Below are 23381 nucleotides of genomic sequence, written 5' to 3' on the forward strand. Positions count from 1 at the left end.
AAACCATGTAATCCTCTGATTTTAGGAAAGTAACTGTAATCTGAATACCATCAAATGAAAAAAAATGAACCATACCAGAATACAGATATTCAAAATATGTGTTCTAAATACATATTCTCAGTACATGTATTCAGTTACTTTCAAACACTGAGAATATAGTTTAGAGAATTGAATACATCCAAGTTTGTTAATTTAATGTCATACTGTGGAAAATTCCTGGAATAGCAAGAACATCTCCATGGAAACAAGTATGTGGCAGATGTTTTGAATAGTCCACCTTCAAGCTCCATTCAGGTTTTTGGTTGTATGTTAAATATATACATTAATTCTACCATTACAATACATTAGACCCAATTATATTTCACATTATGTATAGCTCAGTGTAAATGTCAGGGGTAAGATGAATTTACTCACACCACATGATTTCAGTGTTATTGGTTAATGAACTGCACTGTACAAAGCAGACACTTATGGCACTGCTATGTATTCACTCAGGGTCTGCACTACAGCACTAATATTGATCTAGTCTAAAGGGTCGATGTCAGGACGTCACCTTCATTTGAGGGCCACACTGTGAGAAAAGAGGAGGAGAGGGGGGAGAAGAAAGAGCAGGCTCACATGAAAGGTGGTAATACAAAGAGAAAAGCATTTAAGTGTCAAAGCTTCTTCGTAAATTATAAATCTTAGGGAGCACCTCGTGGACTGCACTGCATGTGGACTCAGCGCCGCCTCTCTCAGACCATTACTTTGATCAGGCAACATTACGATTACCGGTGGATTTGGTAACAGTTATCTCTTCATTGTGGTTGTTATGGTTGAGTGTGTTAATGGGCCTATATTACGCTATTTTCAGCTCTATGTCATAATTTAAATAACTTTCATTATCTAAAACATACCTGCAGTTGTTGTCTGTTTCATTCACACACGTTTAACATATGAAATTTCTTCTCTCAAACAGAAAACACTCTGTTCCAACTTGTTTTAATACAGGAAGTGCTCCACCGTGTTTTTAAACTCCATACACCTTCACTAGAATCATTTGTATACTTTCAGTTCTAAAACTGGCATCCTCTATCAAACAAAAGGTAAAAGGTAGATACCGCTTCATGACATCACAAGGTGTAACAGAGCATTTTGAGCTTTGGGGATGTAGAGAGACTAATAATAAAGGATTACTTGAAACAAAAATCTGTAACAAAATCTCACGAGTCAGTTTTTCGTAATATGGGACCTTGAAGTAGTTAACATAAATTATGAATATTAATCTTATCTTCTGAGTGGAATTAGTTGTCAATTAGATGTTCATATACATCAGACAATATCCATGGGTTTCAGAATGATAAAACATTGGGACCATGGTCATAGCAATAAACAATTTAAAACAAAATATATCTTTTGAAAGGGAAAAAGTCTTGAATAGGTACAAGAAGATTTATTACCTTCACAATTTACAGACATACAATACCTACCATATATCTTACCTACCTAGAGGAACAACTAAATTACAAAAAAAAAGCATGGACGCTTTTATGGTGGAGAATCTGTCACTTGTTTGTTGCCATGGAGTTGTTATTGCTTTGCCCAAAATGTTCCACAGTATAGCATTAAACGTATCTATCTCCATGGAGACAGGCAAGTGGCAAACCTCTCACCAGAAAAGATGTTTGGCACACCTTTAAATTTATGTGTTATGAGCCCGCGAGTATATAAGTAAAATGATGATTTCTATTTTTAACTGCATATGCCCTCATTTGTGGTCATACTGTTCTATCTGAGGTGCTAATAAGAGTCAACTTGAAATTTGCACAGGAAAATAATTTGAGATAAGAAAACCACAGAGCTAATCTGCACAAGATTGCGGAAGTTCATATAAGAATCTTGATAAAACGTGCACGCTATAAGCAATGTAATGAAAAATACATGAAATTACAAATAGGTTGTGCTGCAAGATAAAATTTTAAATACATAAAATGTTGATCTGTTTTCTGGTTACATTTTCGGATAGTATAGTTGTAAAAGGTATCAATAAAATATGCCATTCAAATGTTTTAGAGGTCCTATATTACGCTAAAATTTTTTGTTTATTAACATGCTCTGTGCCAATCAAATAAATAAAAAATAAATAAATAAATAACATATATCAGAAAACAGAGTAATATGGGCCCTTTACTGGAGATAGTCAATTTGAGAAGGGCATCTGACATAAAATTTATTATGCAAATTTAATGCTCCAATTACAGTACCCTGAAAGATTGATGGTATTGATTATTTTGTAACACATCTAGTCAGGAATGCTTTGTATATTGTCACACTTATACAAAACTACTACATATATTACATGGTGGTAAGTCAATAAAACAAACTGGAGGACTGCACTTACATGAGAGGGGATGTAGATGTCATAGGGGTTACCAGAGTCCACATCAATCACATGGAAGCCAACAGTGGAACCATAGATGACCTTTAATCTTTGACCCTCCTCCACTGTGAGGTCAACCAGCAGGGGGCGATGCTGCAGCTCGGCAAAGGACTGAAGATTATAAGAGAACAATAGACGTGAGTTTAAGTTCATATATTAGGAACATTAGTGTGGTATGCATTGAAATAAATACCTTAAAGGCCATAAACTTGTGGTATGGTTTGGGGGCCCAGGCATAGATTTCCACTGCGTTCTTCAAAGCAATCACCAGGAACTTGATTCTCTCATATTTCACTGGTTTTGAGAAAGAATCCAGATTTTTTATTAGCAGCAAAACTCTGTTAGCTAGAAAAATGTATGATGAATAATGGTACTTACCAACTTTGTAATGGACACATCCCTCCAGCTCTCCCACTGTGACCCATCCCTGCTTCTTCTCCACTTCTGGATCATTGTGTAATATTCTATTCCTCAGCCAGGACAAATAGTAAACACGCAGCTTGTTCTTTTTCCCTGAAACAGAGAAGGTAAAATTATGATTATGAATTGTAACATGGAGAAACTACATTACAAAGATTAGGCATAACATTAAAAGGTCCTATATTACACTAAATTGACTTTTATAATGTTGTTGCCTCATCTAAAATATACCTGGAGTTGGGTTTTGTTTCATTCATACAATGACATAACCCTTTATTATAAGTCTGTCTACATCTCCAAAGTAGTGTTAGTTTTCAAGTTAACAGCTACCTTTTACCTTTTGAGGATTTGTATATTAAAAAAATTAAAGATGTGTAGTTATTCATCTTTTTTCTTGAGTACATATTTCCATATATCTTGCTTCATATATTTGATGTCTTCTGTATGATTCAAAAAAGTAAAAAGTACTAAAAATAAAGAAAATAAACATTGTAAGAGATATCTACTGTACTATTATTATGCTTCCATACTTACCAGATATAGTAACCAGCACATTGAGCCCTTCTAGCACATCCATCTGAAGAAAGCGCCTCCTGGTGATCAGATTGTATACTTTCCCTTGTCCACTCCGATCAAGCAGCATCAGCCCATTCTCCGTTCCCACGAGCAGATTTACCCCTAAAACACCCCAAAAATAAGTTATAGAAGACATTACATTTGAAAAGAAGATATATATATTTTGTATTGTGTTACTACTATACCCCATAAAGCAGCACACAGGATCTCAGAGTTGAAGCGCTTTTTATACTTTCGGATTTCAGGTGTGTCGCTGTGAGGTCGGATGTTGGTTGGGTTGACGTTGACAACAGAAATCTTCCTGGCTTCGTTGAGTCTGGCTTGTTCTTGTCTCAGTAATTCGTTAGCAAACATGGCTAGAGAGAAAGACGTTAAAAATGTCATTATGCTACAGGTAAACATGAGGCATATCAACAGAACAAAGTGCTGTCATTTGTTATCATAATGAATCCGTTAACCTACAGTAATTTCCATATAGGAAGAAAAAGTGGAGCATTTGTGGCTTTAATGCATACTGTTGTCTCTTTAAGGTGACACACTTCACCCACATTGCCTAGTATGAATGTAAGGTGAGTGACTGGTCGGTGGTGGTGGAATGAGTAGATGAGGCACACTGGTAGCCTCGCTTCTGTCACTGTATCCCAGGGCAGCTGTGGTACAGTATCCTACCACCACTAATGCAATGTTTTTCTGTTCATTAATATATATAATATTGCAGTTGTATTTTTTTTATTCAGTATAAATGTTTTTTGTATATAAATCCAGTCTTACCAGCTGCAGAATCACTGTCTCCATCAGTGGGGGAGGTCTGATAAACACGAGGGTCGACAAACGGCGTAAAAGAGGATTTGGATCCACTCAAACCAAACTGAAACAGTGAGGAAACTACACTAGTGGATATTTTTACTTTACTTCCATGTTGTTAAAGGTCCTATATCACACAAAATTGTGTTTTGTTTCATTCACACATGTTTCAGTAACCCTTAACCCTTATAACAGATTAATAATAATATTAATCTGTCTACATCTACAAAGCTCAAAATGCAAGTTAACAGCTACCTTTTACCTTTTGTTTCAAAGAAATTGGCAATTCTAGGGCTGAAATTATCCAAATAATTCTAGTGAAGGTTTATAGAGTTTAAAATCGCAGTGAAGCACTTCCTGTTTTACCACATGACATCACAAGATGGAATAAAGTGTTTTCCTTTTGAGAGAAGAACTCTGCCTAAATATGCAGGGATTGTGTGTTAAATGTGTGAATGAAACAAAACACAACTCTGGGTATGTCTGTGATGCATAATATGGGCCCTTTTATAATAAGTGGTGTAAGCAGTCCAGTTTTATCATAAATCTAAGTTACCGACCTCTGCCATGTCTCCCAGCTCTTGCAGGGCGCTGGTGGGTGTGGCTGATGGGGAGTTACTCTGCTGCACCAGGTCAGGGAGGTTACCATGGTTACTGTGATTCCCAAAACCATTACTCTCCATGTGAGCTCCTCTCCTCCTCTCCTCTGCCTGTAAAATATGGGGATGAGATCGTGAAATGAATACAAAATAAGACAAAGTAAACAGTATTAAAAAGACTCGACTAAACAATAAATCTTACTTCTAACACAAAAGTTTAAATTGCTAAACCAACTGCAAACAAATATTTATGCTGAAAATTAATTTTAGTTTATTAAGTCTTGTGTTAGTTTTTCTTCTTTCATCTATCTAATGCAGAGGTTATAAATTAAAAGGTTAGAATTTGATCACTGCATACACTAGTCAGGATTAGAGTATCAATTAAAGGGTCTATATTGTATTACTTTCTGATCTACATTATAATGTTGTTTCCTCATCACAGACATAAATGGAGTTGTGTTTTGTTTAATTCACACATGTTAAGCACACAAACCCTGCATATTTAGGCAAGGTTTTTCTCTCAAAGAGAAAGCACTCTGTTCCACCTTCAGAACTGAAGAAACAGCTTGGATGAGCTGCGAAACATCTTCAACCAAACTAACTTTTGTCCAGTCGACAAACTGAATTTTCTCATCGACATGGATTCTACCTGGATGACTGAGGGATTCTTCATACATCACAAAAGCTATATTTACACCATGATCTTCCCTTGGCATACCATTGGCATACCATTATGTAAATTGTGGCATATTGCTGTCTAACCGGTGTCTACTCGCCTTCATAGTCTCACCACACTTGCTTTATAAACATTCTCCTAAGGAAGCATAATAAAGGAGCTTAAACACTCAAAGATCATACTACGTTCTTTTTTGAAATCATACTATGTTGACTGTTCAGGTCCTCCCGGGCTCGTTTTATTGATGGTAAATAAACTTCTCCGACTTAAGACATCTAGTTGGTCTCCAGCATTTTACTTCTACCCTGAAAACGTCGACAACACACTGTGTTTTTAAACTCCTTACACCTTCACTAGAATATCATCCCTGGAATTGCCGGTCTCTACTGAACCAAGTGAACTTGAAAAACCACAGCTTCATGACATCACAAGGTGGAACAGAGCATTTTGAGCTTTGGAAATGTAGACAAACTAATAATAAAGGATTACTCAAACATGTGTGAATGAAACAAAACACAAATTCGGGTCTGTTTTTGATAATGTAACAGCATTATAATATGGCTAAAATCTCAAAATCAATCAATTCGAGTAAATTTTGTGTAATATAGGACCTTTAAGTAGTAACTAAACCTGAATTTGCTCATTATGAATTAAGCCTATTTTCATTCTTTATTAAGGCATGAATATGTGGTATTATTATTATTAAAATGTACCCAAGTATGCAATGACAACACAAGTCAGACAGGAAACCATATACATTGATATTCACCTTAATATTTTGGCTCCTTAGTCTCTGTAGCTTGTTTATGTCACAGTGTCAGTAAGTTGTCTGTAATGATTGTCTATTATCTTTTCATGCAGTTCTTTTTAATGTCTCACAGTGAGTTTTTTCCAATGTGTTTTTTTAACTACAAATAAACTAACCTAACCCAACTTGAACCCCCCTCACCTCTCTCATCACCAGAGTGCTGTCCTTGGAGCTGTTGTAGGCGTCTCCGAGCGCGTCCTCCGTCATCCCGCCGCGAGACTCACCACTGGTCTTCACCACCGGCCTAAAACAAAACTACAGTTACACAAACAGGTCTACAACATCTGAAACATGTTAAGAGTACAGAGTGGTAGAAAAGTCGTCTTATACCCAAAATTGTGACAGTTCAATATATTGTGTTCACGTTATAGAAACTTACAATGACATTATTTCAGATGGAGGGAAAGGGGCTGAAACACTTCTATGGGAGATTAACGTTTTTTGAAAGAAATATATTAATAATATAATATAATACAGTTATGATTACATAATGTTGAAAATCATCTATATTTGTGAGGGACTAGATATAAACTGGCAATTATTAATATGGAGTATTGTCCTTTCAAACGACAACAATTACACCATTGGGGTTGAACGATGACACCACCAAAAAATATTTGTTGATAGTGAGAAAGAATACCTTGAACTCTGCCAGTTTTTGTTTTATGATAGGCCACAAACTATAAACAAATGGACTAAAGGAGTGTGATGACACCCATAGCGCTTGGCTCCAGTCAAATGAAGCTCACAGTGGCAGTTATAGGGACAAATTTGGATTAGTAATAGGATTTTATTTACAGACAAAATAGCAAAAAAAACCAAACAAAAAAAAAAACAAAAACATCAGGATCATGTAGAGGGGATTAATACAAACATGTTAAGACCAAAATGAGTAGCCTGACAGGAGCAGTTATAGAGAGAGGGGCAACATTTTTTCAATACAAAGTGAATTAGAGCTGGAGTTGTTGGAGCCAAAAGCACGCCCATGCTCACTTCCTATGTGGAACGTGGTGGCTAGTGGGTTAGCTATGTCCATGTTTTTGCTCTATGTGGATAGGCCCACTAATTACATATCAAACTAAACCAAGACAACAGGTAAACAAGAAATTCCACCACTGAATTCTTACCAGCTCAGTTTTAAACTACAGGAATTCAATAATGTTGTGATGAACATTTGCACTTTTTAAATTCCATTTCTCAAAACAACTAAATCATCTATTTTACCTCTACCATCTACAAAAGTAATTCTGCTTCATCTGTTCTGACAATAGGCTGGCTCTGTGTCCATTGCAGCATCACACACACAAATCCAAACTGACAGGTGCAGACAGAAAGGTGTCCAGGAGAGAGGAAACACGAAAAGCCCAGGGAGGAAAACCTACATGATTCGGGGTATGTCGCTAACGGCAACAGTCCCGTCATGGCCGACTGTCTCGCCGTCTTCGTCACTGCTCTCAGAGTCTTCACTGGAGGACGAGTAGTCTGTCACCTTCAGAGCACACAGGAAGTACAGGTCAAATGAACTGTTGATGTTAGGATTAGCAGATAGATTCGATTTCTGTTTCCATTTGAATAGTGTAAACAGACAGTTAATAGCTTCTGGCTCAGGTGAGGTCTTTGTTAATTGAAATTTTACTTGAGTCCAGTTTTTTGTGTTGACCACAGCTTCACAAACAACTGCATGTATGAGTGCACACCCCCTTCCTCTGAGTTGTATATGCGCCCTTGACTATTAACAACAACATTGGATTGTCTCTAATTTTAAAGCACTACTGGGTAACGTTTTAGACAAAAAAATACTTTTTTTTTTTTTTTTAAAATACTGTTTTATTGTCTCTTGACTCTTACTTGATTACATTATGGAATACAATTTATCAATCTCCTTGGAGACTGTTCTACTACAGTATGGCTTTAACTTTCGATTGCCATGAAATCATGCAGTAGCATGCCTCCAGACATTTTTGAAAGTTCTTTCTCCTAAAACTACTCATATATACATTATACATTAAAAAAGGTCCATTGGATTCATTCATGCATATAGCCTACACTAATTTCATTACCAGTTAAAGCTTGAGCTGTAAAAACATGACATACTTTGACAGGAGGCCTGGTGCCCTCTTCAACTCTCAACTCCCGCAGTTCCTTCGCCAAAGCACTTAAATCCTACAGAAAGCAAGACACAAAATACACAAAAAAGTTTATTTAAGGCCCTTTCTGATATACATATACAATACTGTACTGGTAAAAATTAGATCACATTTTAATGTCATACAAACCCTACTTGGTATTGAGAACAAATGTGCTGATTTATTCTGATTTGCAAATAGAGAAAGTTCAGCAATTCTATTCTCAAATATTGATACAGCAAAAACAAGCCATTGGAAGGAAAATGCAAAGATAATAAGGCCTCTAATGGGATCATTCTGGTGACTACTAGCCATTGCCATGCTACTTGGACGCTGTCCAAGTCCCTGTTTATAGTCAGTACCCAGGCCAAATCATGCAGAATACAAAGAGGAGATGGTCATGGTACACGGGGGTCTTACCAGCTCTTCCTGATAAGAAATTGTGACAAAGAAATAGGAAGAAAACAGGTTCAGATTTGTGCTTGGCTCTTTGACAAACCACATGCATGTAAACATATAGATCTGCACAAGCACTCCCTCTCATACACTCTCCCGGGTAAGTGTATGGAAAGTCCCATGCACTTATTTCAGTAAGAAGGATCAAAGACAGGATTCTAGTGCTGTGGTTCTCAAACTAAGTTTTATGCTTAGATGTAGTCCTGGTTTAGTCTAGTCTAGTTTAGTTTTGGTTTTGTTTGTGATTCATGGATTAGAGCTACATTATTACATCTGTATTGAGTCTTATAGATGAGATTGGTTAAGTGTTGGTTATTATAAAAATGTATAAAGAAGAGGACTTAAGGAGTATGACGTCACCCATAGCATTCCCTCATGCTCACTTCACATTTGGAACAATATTTGGAACATGGTGGTCCATTTATAAACACAGTCTACGGTTTAGCTCTAGTTTAGTCTTGGTTTAGACCTTGTTTCGGTCCCAGTTTAGTCCAGATGTAGTCCTGTTTTGTCATGAGTTATGCTGGTTCAATCCTTGTTTGTGTTTTATTGTAGTTTAAAATATAAAAATATAAAGTATAGTATTTTTGGAGGTTTGAGAACCATGGTTTAAAAAAAGGGGGGAATCAAACTTTTATTTTCATTAAACAAGGAAAAAACTGAGGCTTGGTGAGAGGCATTTCCAAAGGTTTTCACTGACCTCATCTATGGCTTTCTTATAGCTCTGGGTGGACAGGAGAGACAGAGTAAAGATGTAAAATAGAGAAAAGAGCAAGGAGACTGGAGTTTGTGAGCTGTAAAATACTCACTGCTGGTCTGCTGGGTCGACTCGAGTCCCGCCCTTCCTCGGGTTTCGGCTTAGGTTCCTGATTGGCTGCTGGGGGAGATCCTTCCTGCTTTCTTTGACCTGTCAGAACACAGAAACATTATTTATACAGTTCACAAAACACCTGAGTGAGGCCATAGTAAGCCATAATGTTTGGTTTTCAGGAAGGCTGTCTGATGCCAGCTTTAAATAGTGCATACTTGTGTCCACTGTTGTGTCCTTGGGCAAGGCACCTCATCCACCCTGCCTTAGAATCAATGTGTTGTGTGATTATTAGTGGTGTGAGAACTAATTAGCATGGACTGGCAGCCACAGTTTATCAGTCAGCCCCGGTACAGTACATAACATACCAACATAGAGTTTAATGACTGGGGAGTGAATGAATTTAATTACTGCCAGTTACTGTACACATATCTATTATTTCTACTGCTTAAATAGTAAAACTTTTTTTGCCAACAACATATATACCAGCTAAAATATTAAACAAAAATGCCCCACTTTTAAAAGGGTCCATATAATGCTATTTTCTGATCTATGTTATAATGTCATTTTACTCATCAAAAAGTAGTGGAGTTGCGTTTTGTTTCATTCACACATGTTTAATGCACAAATCTTGCATATTTACGATGAGTTCTTCTCAAAAATTTACACTTTAAACTTCATACACCTTCACTAGAATCATTTGGATGATTTCAGTCCTAGAATTGTCCATCTCTACTGAACTAGCGGTAAAAAGTAGCTGTTAACTTGAAAACTATCACTTCATTTTGAGCTGTGTTGAGATGTGGTCAGTAATAATGCAGTATTACTCAAACTTGTGTGAATGAAGTAAAACACAACTCTAGGTATGTTTTTGAGGAGGTAACATTTAGGACCTGAATGATATATCAGCCGTTATGGGCATTTTGAGACATATCAGCTATCGGCCTAAATCTTGCCAATATGGGCCTTACACTGGCCTACTGTAAAGTGACTATAGTGGCTGTACACATGTTATTGGACCTGCATTGATATGTAAATGAGCTGTGAATAGAGATGTGAATGATAGGCATTTATGCATATAATTAATTACAGAGGAGTGCACGCATTTACCGCTAAAGGCTGATAGCAGTAGTTTACTTACTTTCTTTACAGGCTAGAATGTCATTCAAAAAAGCCATTAGGCTGACCTACTGTCTTTAAATATGACTGTAAAGAGGTAGAATAATATCGGCTTTTTATATCGGCCCCATCCAACTCCCATTTTATCGGTATCATATTGGCTGCAAAAAAAAAAATCCGTATCGGTCAGGCCCTAATAACAACATCCTAGCATGAAAACTCACAAGAGTCAATTTTATGTAATATAAATATTAAAATTAAAAGTTTGTTGAAGTATTCAGTTACCTCTCTTTGCTGTTATAAATCGTGTAAATACAGATTTGTTGAGTTGAGTGCTATGGTGATTTTTTAAGTTTTATCACTTGATCCTATCCGCCGTGCTCTGTGTCCCTCCACTCCATCTCAAAGCGCATCTTTGCCTGAGTCTTGTCAGATGTAGACCCATGCATATCTGGGATCTCCCCGTGGCCTGCTGTTTGGCTGTTTGACACTCCCCTGTGCGCGCCTCTCTATCTTCTTCACTAATTTCCTCTCCTCTGTATCGCTCTGGAGGAGACAGGTGGATCAGAGCAGAACGAGCGCTGTCACTGTGGAACTGATACCGGCTCTGAAGCATGAGCCAGTGTGAGTGGGGTTTCCTATGGCGCCCTTTGAGTAAATGTTAAGTGTTTGTAATTAGCATATCTTAGCCAGAGTAAATTGTTTGCAAAAATAACATTAATCATGAATATGGATTGGTTCAGTGGTTATTAAACTTTTCACTGCAAGTACCACTTAAGATATTTTTTGCCTTTCGGAGTACCCACAAATCAAAGGCTGGGCTATATCAAGACTTTATAAGAGAAAAACATGGTATAAAATAACACTAAACCAAGGATAACTACAGATCGACTATATGTTGTTGTTTTTTTCATGTCTGACTCTGATACCGATTATTTAGGATACAGAGCAACTGATGGCCGATAAGTTCTGCTAATGTTTTTGGGCTGATATCTTGGGTAGCTTTAGTTCATTTTCCCCCTAATTACGTGATTTGAATTTACTACAAACTCCCCAAACCTATAAGAGAGTGGTGCAGTCACGTTTTGTGCAGCAGTCTCTTCGTATTAAAGTGGTAATAGAAAACTTTGTGTGTATTTTTTTAAGGGTACAAATCAACCAAAAGAAAACATCGGCCTCTTGGTCTCTAAATTTACTAAATAATACTTAAAATGCAGAGGGCCTTGCATACCACCAAAAGTACATGGACCAAACTTTGGGAAACACTGGACTAGTTAAGATGTATCTTCTTGTTACCCCTTAGTTTTCTGACCAATTTCATTCATAATTAGTATTTTTTTACAACTGCCAGTGGAGAAAGAAAGATGAAGATGCATTCTAGAGTTAGAGTGGTTGATGATACAGGTTTAAATAAAACAAAATATAATTAAAGCAGTTTCAAAGCTAATCAATGAATCTTAAAAGAAAAATTTCAAACCTTTAGACTAATACTAACAACTTAAATCTAAAGTATTTTCCATTAGTATAGGCGACTATGGCACCCCATAGTCTAAAAAGAACCTGGACTATATATACTATACTACTATAGCTATACTGGTTAAAAATTACCAGTTAAAGATTAAAAATAAAGATTAAGTACAGTAAGTGAATATTACACTTTGATTAATTCAATCAAATAAAAATAATATGTGCAACCATAGTCTTCAAAAAATGTATGAAATTACTGTATATTATAATATTACTGTTAAGAATAAAATAGTTGCTGTGTTGTGTTATTTGAGTCACTTTATCCTGTTGTAGGTGTTTTTATTTTCTATGAAAGTGTTAGTCTGGTACCTCTTCTCTCGCCTGAGCCTCCCTGAGATGAAGGTGAGGAAGAGGAGGAGGAGTTGGAGGAAGTCCTTTGTAATATGGCGTCTAAAGACAGCTCTGATCGCCGAAGGTCTGGGTTACTAAATAACGGAACAAACAGTAAAAATAACACAGTGTCAGTGTTTATTTAAAGTTTGAGCTAAACCTCCACAGATAAGTGCAGTTAAAAGCCTGAGCACCTGGCCCGTATGAGCTGAGAGCCTCCTCGAGATCCCACGCCTCCATTAGGAGAGTTCTTCCGGACCAGAGCTGGAGAGATGGAGGTGGTCCTCTGAGGAACCTGCACACAGACACATGACTAAGCACAATACTACACAAATATGCACATGCTAATAGTACACAGCACTCTATGACTCTCAATTAATAATAGAGCAACAATAATAAACTGAATTAATGTGAAGTTATGTGAATTAGGTGAGAAGAGTGTGGAGAGACATTCAGAAAATTATTGGTGCTAGGAAAAGGGTTGTCAAAATATAGAAAATCAGATACTAATCGATTTTAAAACTAGTATTGACACTAGATATAGATAGAGAGATAGATAGAGCAAGGAACAATACTAAAAACGTCACTTTCACAGGACAGAAATTAATCTCTAGAAATAAATCTATAGAAATGAATAGCTTTAGAATGATCTTGAGATGTATTAGAACAAGTATAAGAGCACACAGACTTGTATACGCCCATGGACAACTAAAAATTACATTCTATTGTCTAAATAAAGGATGTTTTTTATTATCATGGTGGTATTGGAGAGTGGTACGGTATGGAGAAACTTGAACTCATAATGAATCATGCTTCATTAAGGCAATTAGGGTGTACCTATTATAAAGTCTAACCACATAAACACATAAATCAATCACTTAACCAAGCTATTCTCTGACCTTGGGTGGCATGTCCTCATCTCTGAGCCAGGCTGTCCTGTCCCGATCACGTTCCCGCTCTCTCTCGCGGTCTCGTACGGGCACGGCAGCGGCGGCGGGCGTATCTGAGGTGGGGTCGGAGTTTTGGCGAGGAATTTCAGGTCTCGCAGAGCCCCGTTCGCCAATGCCCTCGTTCAGAGCTGATCCGGTCTGATCCTGAAGAGACTGGGACCCGGACATGGAGCTGGAGTGGGTCTTCACTGGGACTAGGTGAGCCATCTGATAACATGGAAGTATTATTTTTATTATCATTAAACCAGGCTGTTATGTTAGATGGATTATGGAGTAAGAGGCAGAAAAATATGGAAATAGTGAAAAAGTAAGGCACTGAATATAAGGCACTATTGGTTTGGCAAAAAGGAAGGAAAGATTTTTGGAAGAAATGTTGTTGAAACATACAATATTGTGGAAAAGTTAAAGGTCTTATGATACGCAAAACTGACTCTTGTGAACTTTAAGTGATGTTATGGTGCTCATAAAAACATACCTTGAGTTTCGTTTCATTCGCACATGTTCAAGTAACCCTTAAATAAGCTCAAAATGCTCTGTTCTACCTTATGACATTAGGAAGTGACAATTTTCAAGTTAACTACCTAAAGCAACCTTTAACTTTTTGATCAGTAGAAATTGGCATTTCCAGGGCTGAAATTACCCAAATGATTCTAATGATAGTTTAAAATACAGTGGAGCACTTCCTGTATTACCACATGACATCAAAAGGTGTTTTTCGTTTGAGAAAAGAACAAGTTTTTGATGATGAAACAATATTATAACATAGCTTAAAAAATAGTGTACCAGTAATATGGGTGCTTTAAAATCCTAAAATAACAGGTGAATAAGAACTAGACTGAAGGTGTTCTTGGTATGACTATGGTGGGAATGTCATTTCACTAAACAATCCATTAAGTTTTCCACATTATTATAATTTTCGATGCCTTTAAGTTCAGTATGAAGGAGGAGGCTTGTGGTCAGACCGGCGCTCTGCTCCCTGTAGTCACACACCTGAGGCTCTAGGGGGCGTTGTACGGGAGGGGTGCTGCTGAAGGACTCGGAGCGGGGAGGGAGGGAGGGGTCGGAGATACGGTGGGACGCTTTGTGCTGCACGGCTGGAGAGCTCTGTCTGTTCAGCTTAGATCTCTCCTCCACCTGAGGATAGGTCAAATCACCGTTATCGACAAATCACACATGCGTAAAACATACATATACACAAGGCACTTAAGGCTATTACTACTTCCTACTATTACTACTAGGCCTGTCATGATAACTGAAGCAAATGACTACTTAAATACAGACTGTGTAACTTTTCTGGTGGACAGCCCGTTCACTGTTGTGCTCAAGGAAAGGTTATTTCTTCACCTGGGATGTTTCACAGTAAGGCACTGAAAATGTCTATCTCCATGGAGACAAACTGGTGACACCAAAAGGCCAAGCTACATGTCAGATCTGTGAAAAGGTGAGTCCGCTCTCAGTAAGAATCATAGACTGTAAAGAAGTGGACTAAGAAAGTGTGACGTCACCAATAGTGTTCAGCTCCAGTCAAATGAAGCTCATGGAGGTTTGGAATTATGGGGCAAACTTGGAGTTGAGTTCCATATTAGGGATAGGAATTCATTTATGGAGAAAATAGTAAAATAAAAACATCATGCAGACCAGGTTAATATGAATGAACATCTTCCTATTTGGAATGTGGCGGCAAGCAGTTTTGATATGTCCATTTATATATAAAGTCTATGGTAAGAATACATGTTTTTCAATCTATTTTAGCCATAAAAACAAAAATAATACTGTGGAACAATCCAGGCAAAGCAGACTCATTTATGGAAACACAAACGTAGCGGACCTTCCACCAGAAATGTTACATAGTGCCTCTTTAAGTCTCAAAAGTCAAGTCAATGTAATAATTATCATCACAGACCTAAACACTATTAAAACCAGGGCCGACCAGACTGTCTTAAACTCTATGGGAAAACAATAATGCTACATGTATGACTGGTTACATAAGTTAAGCCACACGGGTATTTTTGTTTTGCAAGATGTTTTCTCCACTTCCATCTATAAAAATGCTTTTGAAAGGTTAAGACTGTAGGCTTATCCTGGGTTTAAGAATACATCACAGCATTCTATAGACCAGGAGTGAACTGCATGTGAAAAGGGAGATTTTGTACAGTAACTGGATTCCTACATTAAGATAATGGATCTTTTCACTTTTACAAATGATCAGATTCAATATTAATGTTTTTTTTTTCTGGTTTAATATCCAAATTGTATGACCAACTGGCACAAATATTTGCTCCAGATGGCTTCTTGCATATTTTTTTGTATTTTGCTGTTATTGTACTTTGCTGTGCAACAGTAGAATTTCCCCATTGTAGGGCAAACATTGCTGTTTTATCTAACCTTACAGGACATTATATTAATTCATTACAAAATATGTTAAAGGTGCACTATTTAACTTCCTAGGGGGATGGTTCACCACCTGGAATATTCCTTTAAATGTATCCATCTTGTATATATTCAATTAAAGTTGTTTTTATTGCATGCATTCTTACTGTGAGTGGGGTCACCTCTCCATAGATCTGGCCTGTAACTTATCTTAGTGGTGTCACATGCTTGTTTTTATGGAGTCTAATACTAATACTATGTTGTGGTGCGTCCCAGGCAAAGCAATCTCTCATGAAAGACATCTCTATGAAAAAAGTTACACAGTGCACCTTTAAGTTACAACAGAATCAGCAGTATATTTCTAATAGTTTTGAAGCAATAAAAAACATATAATACATTTGTAGCCTGCTATCTACATCCACATAGAGGTAAAACAGTCTGAGGTTGGTTTCTGGTTTAGAATTAATTTGAAATCTAAATTAGAAAAGACCCCATTAAAAGAAATATAGGACTAGTTTTGAGCAGGGCAGTCTCGTAAATGTTACCTTACTTGACTCAGACTGAGTTCACACGTGCTACAATTCAAACTCTGTGCAGGGAAATCAGAAAGCTTCTCTGGTTTGTTTAATCAGATTATCAGATTATAGAGAAAGCTCCAAGGAACGCTTCCAAATCCTACATTTTTTACACAAAACAGCCACAGAGTCAATGCTAGGTGAGGATTTGTCTAGTACTATAACTGTGCTGTGTCATAACTATAGTGTAAAGTAAATTTGCAGACACACTAAAGAGGGAAGCTTTCTGTAATCCCACACAATCCCATAATCTACAAGTGATTTCAAAAACAACATTTTACAGTTAGTAATCTATCTACAAATATATAAGCATTCTATACTATTTACATTCAAAGAGCAGTGTTTTGAAGCAAGGTTTTAGTAAAATAACTACAATTGAAGGCACTTGAACAAAAGGAAGAGATGTAAGAGTTAGCCTGGTACTACTGAAAACCTAGAAGAGACAGAAAAGTTCATCAAATCCCATCATGTATAGTAAAAAAAAAAACTTGATATGGAAATATACACTAATAGAGCAAAACTAAATGACATTGCCTATTACTATAATTTTGAATAGTTTAGACAGATACTATTGGAGCTTGCTGATAATGACATCATGGGGGTGTTTTCCTATGTATTTCCATGGCAGAATGTTCATCAGTTACCATGGTGACACAATGCACACATTAATAAAAATGTTTTTAGATCATCTGGAAGTTCAAGGAAAAATACAAAATTGATTTAAACAACACTTTCAGGAGCATGCAATCAATAAAAGCGTTCATGGTCCTGTTTAGGAGTTTGATTTTCAACAAAAAAGATGAGACTGACTAACTGAAAAACTTTTGCTAGCTAATACTAACAACAGCTTAACACCACAATTCATCTCACTTGTTGTACTTCCGTCTAAGTTAGCTTTTCTGATCTGATCGTGTTAAAGGAAGTTCAGATTAAAGTCTAATTTGAGTAACAGAGCTTCAAACAAGTTAGAATTACACCCCCAATGTTGATGCCATCAGCTCCAAAATATCATTTGCAAGATCTGAAGTTCTGAAAATAAAAAAAATAATGCTAAACCAATATTTTTTTTATTATGCTGTTCAGTGTATATTGCCAGTCAAAAAGTTATTTTTTCTGCTTGATTTCTGGAGGGAAAATAAGGTTCTATAATATCTACAGACAGATAATAGCTGAACCATGTTATTAAGATGATGAAGAGAGGGACCGTGTGTGTGTTAGTAATTTGTCCACCACCACTTAATCAGTACCCATCACCAGACTGCGAGTCAAAGGGCTGAATGACTGACCTAAGATGGGCTCTGACTGGTCAGGTTTTCGATCACATCATCAATGGGACAGGTCTTGTTTGGGGCGGGGGTGGGGGGTGGGGGTTGGGCAGAAGGCTTCATAAACCTAAACTACATTTAAATACTATACTTTAGTGATGGAAATCCCCTTTGGAGCAGAGACTGTGGTTTAAATTATGTACAAAACATTTTTGCTTTGCAAATCTGAACAGAAATTTATAGTCATTTTATGTTATTTTAGTAAAAGGGCAACTTATTTCTAAAATTATAAAATGAGATATTACTAATATACATGTAGTTATTTATATAATCATTAAAGATACAAACATTGTTTTTGAATGATTAGAGTGGTAGGGGGAGGGGGGAGGGGGGTACAGGAGTGCCTCAATGAGGTGAGGAGCTCCGTCGTGGGGCATTAGGGGGCATAAAATATTCAACTAGAGAATGCCTCCTTACATCATTCACAGAATGGTTCTCAGACAGGGCCTGCTTCAGTAGAGCAGCAGAGGCTGAGAGGTCTATCAGAGAAGAACTGCCTTTCATACCATCAGGATGGGAGAACAAGTTACTGTTACTGGGAACCTTCAAGAAAATTCTTTTGAAGCAGTGAGGTGAGGAGCCCTGTCGTGGGGCATTAGAGGGCATAGAACATTCAACTAGAGAATGCTTCCTTTTGTCATTCACTCTCACATCCCTACTAAACTCTACAAGATGGAACATAGATTGGGATCTGGCTTGTGACTGGGGTAAGACCTGTGCACCGGAGTGTGTTTTTTTGGGCCCCGGGGAACCGAAAGGCTCATCAGTACAGTCTACATCTACTCGGCTGGAGGGTGCATTTATTCTGTTCTGAGGAAGGGCACTATGGGAAAGATGGTGAGGGTGACACTGTATCAGGGTGTCATAGTCGGGAGAGAAGGCAGAGGACAGGGAGTCAGTGCTGGAGAAAAAGGGGGAGGAGGGGGAGTTCAGGGGGGAGGGGCTATGGGAGCGCCTCTGCAGACACTCAGCAGAATGGTTCTTAGACAGGACCTGCTTCATTAGATCAGCAGGGGCAGAGGCTGAGAGGTCTATCAGAGAAGAACTGCCTTTCATACCATCAGGAGGGAAGAAGAACTTACTGCTACCGGGAACCTGCAGGAGATTACTTTTGAAGCAGTGAGGTACGGAGCCCCGTCGTGGGGCATTAGAGGGCATAGAACATTCAACCTGAGAAAGCCTTCTCATGTCATTCACACCCACGCCCATACTATTATCTACTCGGCGGCAGGGAGACTGGGATCTGGCTCGTGACTGGGGTAAGATCAGTGGGGAGACCTTTTTGTGCCCCTTGGAGCTAGAAGGCTCATCACTACAGTCTACATCTACTCGGCTGGAGGGTGCGTTTATTCTGTTCTGAGGACAGGCACTAACCAGTTTGACCTGAGCGGGAGCAGGTTTGGAGGAGGGTCCAGGGCTCTTGGGGCCCTCAGGGGCAGACACAGGCCTGTCTCTGGGCTTGTCTCTGCTGGGGGGCTCTGCAGAGCCCCGTTTAGGGTGCTCTCTCTGGTTCTTACTGGGTCCCTTATTGTGCCTCTGTCCTGGGGGCTTGTGTGGCTCCTCTGTGTGCCCTGGGCTCTGCTCCTTCTGATTGACTCTTTGGGCTCTTAACTGTTTGAGCTGCTGGCTGATCTCCTGCTTTAGCCCTGAGTCTAAGGCCTCTGTTGATATGTGGATACTGGGGATGGGCCATGGGCCCTCGGAGGCTCTGCGCCTCGGGGCATGCCCCTGTGGTGCAGATTGAGGAGGAGGCTGGTCGAAGGAGTGGTGATGCTGAAGCTTGGAGTGGGGAGGGTTACCAAGCTGTGGTTTCTGGACCTACAAGTCAGAGTCATAACAGTGTGAACAAACAACTCAACAAAAGAACATGATTAAATTACACTAAAGGTGTGTATGCATTGTAGCTCAGTTTTAAGGGTTTTTTCTAAAAAAGAAATTATAGCACTAGCCTCCTGCTTTTACCTGCAAAAAAATTCACACCAATAAACCAAGCAGACTTACAAAGCAGAGATTTGGAGTCCATTAAACATTTTTGGGTACAAAGAAAATAAAAATGAGTGGGCACTCAGGCATACCTCTTTGGCCCAGGCGGGCTTGTCATTAGGGTTGGGCACATCCTTGTAGTGGTAAAGCTGTCTCTTGTCCACCTGTCTCCCTTCCTGTTGTTGTTGTTGTTGTTGCTGCTGTAGTGACACGAGGTAGGCCCTCTCCTGCTGCAGCTGCCTCTGCAGACGCTCGGCCTGACGCTGCTCCTCGATCTGCTTACGCTTGTACTCCTAAAACACACTCACAGTGAGAGGGGCTACAGTGCACACAGAGAGATACATACAGAGAGGGTTCATACAGAGTGGGAGTACATACAGAGAGGGAGTTCATACAGAGAGGAAGTACATTCAGAGAGGGTACATACAGAGTGGGAGGTACTGAACAGGTACAGAAAGGGGCAGATACAGGTATAGAGGTATAAAGGTATAAAGCAGGGGAGGTACAAAGTGGGGACAGAGGTATGGTGAAGTGAATGGTGTTTCGGGGTAAAATAACTAAATTACCATACACAATACTAGCTGTTGAGTACTGTGCATGTTGTTAAAGTTTGTTGTTACTGGAATGAAAGGTCATCTATTCAAGCTGCCCAAGTAATAACACTGAGCAAGAAACTGGCCTACTACTGCTAATAGCTATGAATAATGACCAATTGCCACATTTTATTTACTTTATATGTTTAAAGGGCCACTTAAGAACATGCAGCAGTGATGGGGGTTCACAGCACAGGCACAGATAGAGGGCTGGGTTTGGTCAGGTTACCAGCAGTAAAGCTTGTTCCTGCAGAAGCTGTTGTTGAAGAATCTCTAACTGCCTTTGCTCTTCCTCCAACTGTCTACGGATATACTCCTGAGCAGCATGTCAGCGAAGAGAGAGAGACGGAGAGAAAGAAAGAAAGAGTGAAACAGGCAGTAATTTAGGAAAGAACATTTTAATAGGAGTCAAAGAGAAGAAAGTTGAAAAAAGATACAATACAGCTGAAAAGATGTAAACAGACAGACAAATGTACCAGAAAAGGCACATCTCAAAGTGGGAGCAATGATTCCTAGCTGTAGTTATCAGTAGAATGTTATAGTATTGTTCATAGATCTAAAACATGTTTAAAAGAATGATAAACAATACAAAAGTGGCAGTTGTAGAGCAGAAATCCCTTAAGCAGAGGGTTAAGGGACAGTATTTCAATATGAATTTCATTAACCTAAACAAGGCAGACACTGAATAACACAACCACACAAAAAAACAGTCAAATCTGAACTCTGCACTAAACCACATGGATCAATGACGATTTGAAATGACTGGACCTTGATTCAATTCAAATTAGTTACACAGCCCAAGTAGTGTAGAAAGAATAGTCCTTATTGGTATTTTACATATTTGAGAGAGTTATGACGGCTTACTCTCTGACGGGGGCAAGAGCCAGTGTTCCCTATATGTTGTACTTCGGCATTAAATATTCAAAAGCTAAATTCACAGATGTTGTATTACAGCAACAAAATCTATATTGATTTTAGCTGCCCCCATCTGTATTAAATATTACAGGGTTATATCCTGAAACCCAGCTATAAGAAATAGAGTGCTCTGATCACGTGCATATAGGGAGTACAGTACAGCACAGACCTGCTCTCTCTCGGCGTGCCTCCTCTCCTCCTCTCGACGGAGCTGCTCCAGTTCTTCTAATCGTCTCTTCTGTTCTCTCTCCTGTTGTTTTCGCAGCCCGCGCTCTCGCTGTTGTTGCTATAGACAAACACAGAAATTATCCTTTGTATCATTATACTCATTTGTGTTGACAGAATATAGGTTTGTTATATAGGTTTGTCTTATGATATCTTAATGATATTGAGATTTAAAGAAGGCCTACTGTGCTTGTGCCTGCTATACTGATCATTGTTATATCATATCTTATATCTTATATCATATATTATCATTTGCATAATTTAATTTACAATATTCATCTAAAAAGAAACAAGTCCGCTGACTTCCATGTTAGAAAACAGCAGAGCCCAATGGGAGTTGACATCGCATTACAAAACAAGAATCATGCAGCTGTCGGTACCTCCGATGGAGAGCGGCAGATCAAGCTAGCGAGAAGCATTTTTTTCTTTTCTACGCAACACTGCTGAATCTTACGCATAGTAAGAAATAAAGGAATTTAAAATTAAGAAAATTAAATTGGAGGACTAAGTAATAAGCAATATGGAATCTTGAAAGTGAAAGATTAAAGATTGCTCAAACATGCACAAATCACTCCAAACACAATTTCAGTTGAGTACATGGTGAGAAAAGACAATTATAATATGGTTAAAAGCTCTAAAATGTCAATTTTGCACAATGATGTTATGAAGTACTAGTACGAGTCATAGAGATGTAGTGTATCATTGTTCATCAAACTGTACCCTTCAAACAATGTACCTGCCACATGAGGTACTATGTAATAAAAGCATTATCCAACTAATTTAATGCCTAACCTCAACTTTTTCTACCCTGCATTTACAATGCTGTTACAGTGTAAGAGATGTCCATTTATGTCCATGTCCAAAAATATTTAAACTTACGGTAGTAGTTGTGTGTATGTATGTATGTATGTATGCATGTATGTATGCATGTATGCATGTATGTATGCATGTATGTATGCATGTATGTATGTATGTATGTATGTATGCATGTATGTATGTATATATGTATGCATGTATGTATGTATGTATGCATGTATGTATGTATGTATGCATGTATGCATATATGTATGTATGCATGTATGCATATATGTATGTATGCATGTATGTATGTATATATGTATGTATGTATGTATGTATGCATGTATGTATGTATGCATGTATGTATGTATGCATGTATGTATGTATGTATGTATGCATATATGTATGTATGCATGTATGCATATATGTATGTATGCATGTATGCATATATGTATATATGTATGTATGCATGTATGTATATATATATATGTATGTATGCATGCATGTATGCATGTATGTATGTATGTATGTATGCATGTATGTATGTATGCATGTATGCATGTATGTATGTATGCATGTATAAAAGCAAGACTCCATCATGATCGCACTAAACACTGTCCATTAAATGCCTTTGGTCACACAGCCACTTAGCCGTGAGTGGAGCGGTCGTGTTAGCGGACTTGAGTCATGGTACTTATCAGTGCTTAGGGGAGGCTCACCCTGTTGGCAGCCCAGAGAGGGGCCTGGTTTTGGGCAGAGGATTTCCTGGACTAAGCCTGCTCTCTGGAACGGAGACACAGGCACTGGGGAGGCACTGTGAGTGTATGTGTAACTGTCTGCTCGCTCCAGTCCCAAAGAGGAAAAGAAAGTGATTAATTACAGTAGAGGACACAGAGGACTGAGAAGGAACTCTGCATGGTACTTTGAATCAGTACAGCAAAGAAAGATTGAAACTATGTGAGGGAAGAAAGTTACTAAT

General features: G+C 38.2%; 1 protein-coding gene across 3 annotated transcripts in view; it reads right to left on the reverse strand.

Annotated features, from left to right (window-relative positions):
- Positions 1 to 23381, reverse strand: part of tnika (TRAF2 and NCK interacting kinase a) — a 108567-nt gene that overhangs the window by 4373 nt on the left and 80813 nt on the right. For 2 of the 3 annotated variants that reach the window (XM_055160220.1, XM_055160228.1), the window contains 18 exons: positions 21549 to 21665; positions 19964 to 20164; positions 19263 to 19706; positions 14609 to 14752; positions 13568 to 13825; positions 12863 to 12963; positions 12648 to 12763; positions 9694 to 9791; positions 8397 to 8465; positions 7685 to 7791; positions 6444 to 6546; positions 4780 to 4929; positions 4187 to 4283; positions 3601 to 3771; positions 3374 to 3517; positions 2798 to 2932; positions 2613 to 2713; positions 2381 to 2530 (listed from right to left, as the gene is read on the reverse strand). In XM_055160220.1, coding sequence (XP_055016195.1) covers positions 2381 to 2530; positions 2613 to 2713; positions 2798 to 2932; positions 3374 to 3517; positions 3601 to 3771; positions 4187 to 4283; positions 4780 to 4929; positions 6444 to 6546; positions 7685 to 7791; positions 8397 to 8465; positions 9694 to 9791; positions 12648 to 12763; positions 12863 to 12963; positions 13568 to 13825; positions 14609 to 14752; positions 19263 to 19706; positions 19964 to 20164; positions 21549 to 21665 — 2706 coding nt within the window. The remainder of the gene's footprint in view (positions 1 to 2380; positions 2531 to 2612; positions 2714 to 2797; positions 2933 to 3373; positions 3518 to 3600; positions 3772 to 4186; positions 4284 to 4779; positions 4930 to 6443; positions 6547 to 7684; positions 7792 to 8396; positions 8466 to 9693; positions 9792 to 12647; positions 12764 to 12862; positions 12964 to 13567; positions 13826 to 14608; positions 14753 to 19262; positions 19707 to 19963; positions 20165 to 21548; positions 21666 to 23381) is intronic. The other variant, XM_020922572.2, reaches the window with a different exon arrangement.

The sequence above is a fragment of the Boleophthalmus pectinirostris genome, unplaced genomic scaffold (assembly GCF_026225935.1).
Source record: "Boleophthalmus pectinirostris isolate CB_2022bp ecotype Guang Dong unplaced genomic scaffold, ASM2622593v1 HiC_scaffold_10, whole genome shotgun sequence".
Classification (NCBI taxonomy): domain Eukaryota; kingdom Metazoa; phylum Chordata; class Actinopteri; order Gobiiformes; family Gobiidae; genus Boleophthalmus; species Boleophthalmus pectinirostris.